Source organism: Alexandromys fortis, unplaced genomic scaffold (genome assembly GCF_014885135.2).
Source record: "Alexandromys fortis isolate MF-2015 unplaced genomic scaffold, M_Fortis_MF-2015_v1.1 scaffold_104, whole genome shotgun sequence".
Classification (NCBI taxonomy): Eukaryota; Metazoa; Chordata; class Mammalia; order Rodentia; family Cricetidae; genus Alexandromys; species Alexandromys fortis.
Genome location: NW_026068000.1, coordinates 4637711 through 4646602, shown reverse-complemented (window position 1 = coordinate 4646602; position 8892 = coordinate 4637711). Strand labels below are relative to the sequence as shown.

General features: G+C 45.5%; 1 protein-coding gene across 1 annotated transcript; it reads right to left on the bottom strand.

The window, feature by feature from the left end:
* Positions 1-6820: 6820 nt before the first annotated feature.
* LOC126512776 (40S ribosomal protein S25-like) lies at positions 6821-7269 on the bottom strand. Its single transcript, XM_050160724.1, has one exon. It carries the CDS (start codon positions 7234-7236, stop codon positions 6859-6861), a length of 378 nt encoding a protein of 125 aa, XP_050016681.1. The 5' UTR covers positions 7237-7269; the 3' UTR covers positions 6821-6858.
* Positions 7270-8892: the final 1623 nt, after the last annotated feature.

Sequence of the window (8892 nt, the reverse complement as noted above, 5' to 3'; positions counted from 1 at the left end):
ATTGAAATGAACAGAGCCATGGTCAGCCTGGCGTAGACAGTAGGCACCCCGTGGGTACGGGATATGGAAGGCAGAGAAGGCTTCCTCTCAGTCTCTCTAGGACAAGATGTTGGACAGTCATCTGTATACAGCCGGTGCTCCACAAATGTTAACTAAGCAGGTTGTCAAGCTCTGACCTTGAGGAGGTACTGAACCCCATGTATGGTCTTCTATGTTCTCCAAGGCACGTCTCTGTTGGACTCACAAGTGTGTGTCTGGCTAGGCCTGTGTTTCCTTATTTCCCTTAATTGCTGCCCCCCCACCGTGTTATATGGTTTTTCTTTTTTTATCCAGTGAGTTCCACACCTTCCAAAGGCCAGCTCTGATGTGCATCCCTTTCGGAAGCTTCCCTGACCTGCACTTGCCACCCATTTTAAATGTGTCCCCTTTCTGGACTGCACAGCACAAATAGCACCCTCTTTCTCCAGTCACTTGATTTGTGTTTCTGCCCCATTGGCCCCAGCTACCCTGGCATAATATTAGATGTGTATGACTGGGCCAGGGCTTAACACAGAAAGGATATTCATAAAAGGGTTTTCAGTGACCAGATGCAGGTCTGACTAGATGGACACGACAGTGTAGCTCTCTATTTCATTTTGTGTGTTTTGAGCATTGAACTCAGGGTTTTACACATGCTAAGCCAGCATTTAATCACTGGCCATGGTAGCTGTTTAACAAGTGCCAGGTATTTGAGACAGAATCTGGACTCAGAAGACAAGACTATCAAGACTCCCTCTTGATACTGGAGGGCCTGATGTCTATGTTCAGAAGAAGGTAGAGAAATTTCTAGAAATTCACTCCTCTTCTTTTTGCCAATATCATGTTAGAGTTGTTCAGACAGAAGAAATGTTCAACCTCTTGTATTAGAAAAAAATGCAGGAAAATTTTTCATCCACTATTACCCCCCTTAGCATTATTTGCAGAAATAATAGATGTGTCGCTGTCAGAACCAGATGGATGGGTCCCCAGGGTGGGGGGGACACCAACCTGGCCGTGGGTCTATAAATCCCTCTTCACTATGAACTGTACAGGGTATACCTAGTTCAGAGGATTTAATGTGAATGAATTGCAATTATCATGATAATCAATTAGCTTATTGCACTCCCCCTTTGTAGAAAATTTGCTTAGACAATGATGATTCACAGATACAAAACCAGGGCTAAGACATAATTTAAGGTGTGTATTAAGGGTATAACTTTGTGGTAAAAATACAAGGAAAGAAAAAAAGAGACACAGAGATGGAAAGACAAAAAAGAAAGACAGGAAGGAAGGGTGGGAGGGAGGGTGGGCAGAGAATAAAGAAGGAAAAGAGAAATAGTAAAGAGAGAGAGGGAAGGATGAAGGGAGAGAAGGAGGGAGGGAGGGAAGGAGGGAGGGAGGGAGGGGGGGAGGGAGGGAGGGAGGGAGGAAAAAAGGAGAAACTTAGGAACCAACCTCCAAAGCTTGGCTGTGTCTGTTAAATGGATTCCACAGGTTCTGATTTCAGGGCGGCTATCAAGGGGGCTACAGGCTGTGGACGGAGCGCTGCCCCTTGAGTTGTTCCGGGGAAGCTGCATAGCCCTAACCCAGCTCAGCTCCCAGTGCAACAGCTTCACACTCACGCATCCCCACAACATGTGCTTATTGTTAGAAGTGCACATCTCTGCACGCTGCCTGCGCTGGGGCCTCTTTGTCCTTTATTCAGATGGGGTAAGGATGCATTCAGCACAGCAAGATGACAGTCAGGCTTCCCAACTATAAGCAGCCCCACACCAAGCATGAACCAGCTACAAAAAGTTCCTTTGTTCCTCATGCAATACCCATCCTTTGTCAGTCGGACCCCAGAAGCTAAGGTACACAGAGATCATTTAAAAAGAATTTCAATAATCCCTGAAAAATACTGTCTCCACTCTTTTTTTTTTTTTTTTTTTTTTTTTTGCTAAGTGGTGGTGTCAGGACAGCCTTAGACTCTGCTGTCATGGGCACCATCCACCAAAGGCCTTTAGGGCTGTGCTTCGGGTAAAATGTAACCCTTGTGGTTTGTGTTTCATTGAGAACAGAACAGTCATTATCATCCAAAGCCCTGGTCATGGTTGCTTTTTTTTCGTGATATGGTTTTGTGGTGGTGGTGAAGGGTATCTCAAAACCTTTCCACAAAAGAAGAGGCCTGGGGGCAGACGGATGCCGGGCAGGGCTTCTTTTGAGCCTCAAGGGAGGCAGCTTTGGGTATCCTGCGTTAAGAGTGCTGACTCGGAGAGCAAGAGCTCACTTCAGTTGTTGGCAGAGAGGACAATGAAGGTTGATAATTGAAGATTTGCCCGACTGCAAGCCAAGAGGGTGACCAAGTTTATTGATCCCACAGTAACCCTGGGCCCTAGGGAGTGACTGATTACATCTTAATGTTTTTCTAATGTGTCTCAGCAATACAGCAGTAGTGGGGCTTTACAGAGAAACCAAGTAAGATATCATGGGCTGGAGGGTAATTCATGTCCCCTGGAACCTCAGTTTCTGGAAAGTATGAAGAGGAAGTCAATAATTTGAGCCTCCTAAAGAGTTTTAAGTAGCACTCTTTCTTCTGCGTGCTTGTGTTCTCTTCAGGTGGTCCCGCCTGCCTGCCACAGTGCACGGGTGTTAGTGGCCGAGCATTGAACCCGTGGCGTGCCTGGTCTAGTCCATTGCTGCTATGATTGACTCCCACGGTCATTCTCCGTTCTCTCCCAAATAATGTTTTGTTTATTCATTTTAATCATACCAATGAAAATATTTGAATTTAATATGTGTTTATATAAAGGCATGTTTTAAAGATTTCTCAGTACAAATCTCACCATTATTATCTTTTTCCATCCCTGACTTCTGGTGACATTCAAGCCAAACACTCTGCGGGAGGGACCAGCAGATGGCGCTGGAGTTCTGTTCATTCATCTTTCCTCTTGACGGAAAATTCGAGTTCTGGTTTTGGGCTCAGCTGATCACATTTCTTATTTAATCAAAGCATAATGCATCCTAACATTTGTAATTCATGTTGTTGTTATTCTTCAATTGTGTGTGTAACTGGTGCATATCTTCACAAACAGAGATGCAAGCCATGAAAAGTCACCCCCACACCCCCAGTGAGGTGTAAAATCAAAGGACCTGCTGGGGAAGCCAGCTAAGATAGAGACAAAAGAGCAAGGAAGGGCATCTGCATGCTGACTCCTCGCTGATGGACAGGTTCGGGATTAAAGACAGATACCCTCCTTCCATTCTGTAGGAACTCTGGGACTGTGCTGGGCCAGGGCAGGATCCTGTGTCCCATGATGACAAGGCCCACTCATTAAATATGAAGAGGGGCAGGATTTAGAGACATAGTCAGTCTGTGGGGGTGGACTCCCTGGGGTTCAGTATTGTCTGCACTCACAACCGCCTGTCTGCTTAGGAGAAAAGAACTTTAGTCTTGGTTTGGTAGGAGTCGCTTCTGAGACAGCAGAATTTGAGGAAGGGAGGCTGATCATGGAGTAAGCAGAGAGGGACTGCTTCTCTCCTAGAATTTGTGCTCCTCACGGACAGAAGCAAAGTACACATTAAACTAAGAGACAAAGGACCCTTAAATCTTCATGGCACTTCTGTGGGGTAAGAGTGTGGGGTTGGGGAGGAAACTGAAGAGCCATTGCTGTGTCAGGGATCCGCAGATTCCGATGTCGGCAGAGATCACAACAGCCTGTGAGCAGAGTCCTGCTGTAAGAAAGGGTGCTTGTGAGGGGGGGGGTTCTGTTCCCCTCCCCTGTCAACACCTCAACACAGTGCCCGCAAGAGTTTGACTTCTGTGGCCCATTACCTTTTCCTGATAGACACATTTTATTGAAGGGCTACGTGTCTGAGGTGAAGTACTGCGACTCAGACCATTGACCCGAATCCTGCACGTAAAATACACAGGTGCAGAGCAGTAAGTTGGACCATCCAAAGGCATAGCCAGTCCCAGCTCCTCTCTACAACCAGCCATTTCAGCCTAATTTATACCCCCAAAGTTCAAACCAGTGTCATTTTTAGAAAGCAGATTCTCAGTTAAACAGTTCTTCTGTTCTCCCTCCCCATAGTCTTCTCCTTCCTCTCCCCTCCTCTCTCTTTATAGCACCCAGAATTCCAAACAGTCTCCGTGCATGACCACGTGGATCATCTGTGCCTCTGTATCATCTCCTTTGTTCCTAAGTCGGTACATACATTTGGTCAGGAGAATATGATACGAATGACATTGTGCCATCCACATATGTGACCAAGGAAGCAAGCAGTTCCCAGCCCCAGCCCATCATGGTAAGGGCAGCAGACACTGACATCTCAGCTGTGACTGCCCAAGACACGTGGATTCAGACTGTCCAGCTGAGCTGCGTCCAACTTCCAGACCCTTTGAAGCTACGACTGATTGTGCGCATATCTGTGTTGTCTGAGAGAAGCAGGACCAGGTTCCTAAGGAATCAATCATACTCATACCCAAAGCCATTAACATGTAGGGTTTAGCTTCTTTCTAGCCCTGGACCTATTTATTATTAAGGTTTTGTTTTGTTTTTAATTGCATGTGTGTGAGAGAGTGGGTATGTGCATGTGGGGTGCAGGTGTCCTCTGAAGCCGGAAGACGGTGTCGTATCCTATGGAGCAGTGTTACAGACTATTAGCTACATGACTTGGGTGCTGAGAACCGAACTCAGATCTTAACAGCTGAGACATCTCTCCAGACACCTGCCATTTTAAGTCACTATGTCTCAGCTGACCATAGGTGATCTGGTCTCCTCTCCACTCTCTCCTTCCTTCCTTTCTTCCTTCCTTCCTTCCTTCCTTCCTTCCTTCCTTCCTTCCTTCCTTCCTTCCTTCCTTCCTTCCTTCCTTATTTCTCATCATATTGTGCTCATCTGCTCACTCAGACTTCTGAAGTTTTGTCTGTTATTTCTCCTGAAGCGTGCTGTTACCAGAAGCAGTCTTGTAACTGAACTCTTAGAGACCCTGCCCATGTGATTCAGAGTCCAGTAGGGCAGTCCTTTATGTCAGTCAATTAATGTAGAAAACAAAGGAGCCATCTTCACGCGTGTGTCACTAGACCGGCACTGATATACGCGAATGGCATTTTTCTCAGGTGCTGTCGTATCAAGACGATATTAAAGTCTCTCTTTTACCACAACCTATGACAGTGAAGGCCATTTTTCATGATGCATAACAATGGGCTTGTGGTTTAATACTCTGCTGGGAGCCATGGGAGATAAAGTAAATAGTTAACATTAACACAGGTCATTGAGAAACAAAGGCTTCGCAGTCAAAGCAGGGTGGCCAAAGACAAAGACCTCAGCCAGAGGATGACCGTTGGATGTGAAACCACATAACATGTCAGCGTTTTTAGCTGAACAGAGACTGACACATGCTTCGGTGATATGAACACTGACTGCCTACACTCAGGCTGTTATTGACATACTCCTGTGTTAGCCAGCTCTTCCTACTCTGAGTACTCGAGGGAAGGAGGAAAGATGTATTTGGCCCAATGTTTCAGAAGTGTCTGCCCATGGTCACGTGTGCCTGCTGCTTTGGACGCAGTGGTACAGAACACCTGGCAGAGTTGTGTGACAGTTTTGCTGGCCTGATTGAGAAGAAAGGAGACAAAAGGGAGGGTCAGGGTCCCAATAAGTCCTTCAAAACATCCCTTGGTGACATATTCACCCCACTGTGCCCCTCCTCCTGAAAGTTCTGTTGTTCTGAACAGCACCACAGATCAGGAACGGAGCCGTTAGGTCTCTAACAAGGAATCGCTAGGATCCAACAGTACCTCCCGGATCGGCCACTGCCTTTTGGGTTGTGTAAGTTCATGGGAATATAGAACTGTACATCAGAGCCAGCTCATTCATTTTATTTGTCTCTCTTTTGTGAAGATCACACCATCACCAAACCCCTATCACCTGTTTGGGGTGTTCTAGAGTTAGAACACCAAGGTGCTACAGAGTATCACACAAGTTTTACTCAGACAAATGACGACTATATCATGTCTAGCAGAGCAATGCTACTCACCCAGGATGCTGGTGAGGATAAAATGAAGGGGACCAATGTGGTGTTCTTGCTCTGCTTGAAAACCCTTGGAATACTTAGTACAGCTAGTCTATCATCAACTTCTAGGACTAAACAAACTCTGTGAGGATACCAGAATTTGATTATAGTAATAAATAACGGTAGTAATAAGGAAGAAGAGGAGGGGGAGAGCCAAGCGAAGGAGAAAGAAGATGGCTAATATCTACCCAACATCATCTGTTGAGTATTGTTCTTCCTGGGTCACAGATACGATCTTATTTAAAATTTACAAAATACTAGTGAAAAACCTATGACTATCTATGATGTTATGTGTGATATATGATTATAACACAAGAGCAACACATGGAAATCAAATACCCTATAAATTAATGTGCTCCATAGCAACACTCTGATAAACCATGAACCAAAGAGATGCTGTCTTTTAACAGGACAATGGAACTGGAAACCCTCCTACCTGTTAGTGCCATTGCAATCATAGTGTAATAAGTCACAGGGACAGATTTGAGGTGATATTTGTGTAATGAAACACCCTGTTCTGCTAGCCATGTAAAAGTATAGCTCATATAATTACATACAGTCATATATGCCTGTGATGGTCCTCAGGGATGAGCAGCCCATCATTAAGTGACTCGTGGCTGTAGCCAGACAGCTTGTGACTAGTAGCTGGTGGATGCCAGTAATGGATCCTGAATGCCTTGCTACTGTTCCTTCCTGCTCTTGCTGAGGATCTCAAAGGTGAGCACTTTTTTTTTTGATTTAATAAAGTTTTATTTTTCCAAATGTACAGCTGATTGAACCTGTTCAATCATCTTCACCAGCAGCTGGGGCATCTCCACCCTTTGTGTTTCTGGTGTAAATTACTTGGGCTCTGTGCTTTGAAACCAGCTTGATAAGCCCTTTACTAAGGAGCTCCTGAAGAGCTGCCCTGCCCAAGGAACTGCGAATCTTCAGTCTCTCAGAGACCACGGTTGGAGTAATAAGTTTATAGTTGGGCACTTCCTTACAGAGTTTGTCGTATGTAGCCTTGTCAAACAGGACTAGATTGTTGAGCTTGTCCCGAACTTTGCCTTTGGACCACTTCTTCTTTTTGGCCTTGCCACCTGACTTATTTACTGGGTCTTTGTCTTTTTTGGCCGACTTTCCGGCATCTTTCTTCTTCTTGTCATCCTTGGGCGGCATGATGAAGTTCAGAGAGTGGCGACGATCACTGCAGCCTCCCTAAGATGTCGGGGGAAAAAGCAAAGGTGAGCACTTTTATCTTTTTATTATTATTGCTATTGTTATTACGATTACTTTTTATTCGCGTCGGGCCTCAAACACAGGGCCCGACTTCTGGTGCTCTTCTAGTGATAGTCGCTTTTAGAATTGGTACAGAACTGTCTTACAGAAGCCTGAGCTATGGAGTGAAAGGCGTCAGAGCTGCTCAGAAAAGCCAAAGAGAGAAAGCTCCTCATGAAAGTGTGTGTGTGGTTAGAGAGCCAAGAGCACTTGACAGTTAACAGCAACAGACATACAGTTGACCCTGGAAAGGAACATGCACCCCAAAGGGAAGCTTTCCATGAGACAGGAAGCATGAGACAGAGGCCATTGCTTTAGTGTCCAGGTCCTGGAGTCTCAATTCAGGATCAGGTCCCTCAGAACTAGGGCAGAAGCATCGCAGATCTTGAATAGCACCGTGGTGATTGCCATGTGCTTACCTGGTGTCCAGCTGGGTAGCGTGACAGTCCATTCACAGCCGAAGAGCCACATCTGACATAAGAGATGACATGGGTCTCTGGTCCTTAGCCATTAGTAATAGAAAGATCTGGATTCAAAGCCAGGCTCTGTTACTTCTTGGCTATGTGGTTAAAGTTTTTTAAGCGATTGACTGTTGTAAACCTTGAGAGAGGTCAATTGCAGTACATAATCCAGGTGTTGTCTTGAATGCCCCAGTTGTAGCCTAATACCAGCAGGCATAGAGCTCAGCTCTTGCTCCACCTCCTGCACATGCATAAACTTGAGCGACTGTTTAGCCTTGCTATGTCTCTTTCCTCTACAAAAGGGTGATTGATGTAGCATCAGTGGTCAGTCAAATACAGCAGTTTCTTTCTTCTCTATAGGAGATGCATACAGAGGATTGTACCCACTATTTTTTTCCTTTATCTACTGCAATGTTGTCTCCTAGCACTAGGGCAAAAGTGACTTCTCCCATTTTGTGCCCTGGTGCCTCCTTGCATCGCTATGCTAGGAGAAAGAATGCATCTTGTCCTATGGGGGGCAAAGCAAGGCAGTGAGGGATTCCATCACTACCCTGAGCGGAGCACCACTGAAAAGTGATGGACTTCTCATTTCAGGGATTTTCATTTAATATTCTCGTACTGTGGTTTGCCACAAGTAACTGAAGCTGCAGAAAGAGAAACCATGGGAGGTGGGGCTGCCATGCTTAACTCATGGGGTTCTAGTGAGGAGTGCATTAAATGATTTTAAAATCCAAAGAACAATGCCTGTCACGTAGAGAGTTCTGTGTAAGTGTTTGCTCCTGAAATGAAATCACAGAATACTCTGGAAGCAATGGAGCAACGGCCAGCACAGTGTAAATGCGGCGTGGATGGTTGTGGCTGTGTACCACTGTGGCTGATCGCTGCTAGCGTGAAGGAGGGGCCTGGCTCGTGTTAAATGTGAAGGGATAGTACATTGTCACACTGTTGAGATTGTAATTATGCTAGTTTGTATTTCTGGTGACGCTGCAAATCAAACTGCTGGCTCATCAAGTGGCTGTTTCCTGGGACTTTTGAGTTTCTTTGAACATTCAGTAGCTCTTCTGACAAGGCCACATACTGACTTGTTTGTGACTTA

Bases quoted from the DNA above. Each gene is read 5' to 3' on its own strand.
- LOC126512776 (XM_050160724.1), bottom strand. From the start codon at position 7,236: ATGCCGCCCAAGGATGACAAGAAGAAGAAAGATGCCGGAAAGTCGGCC.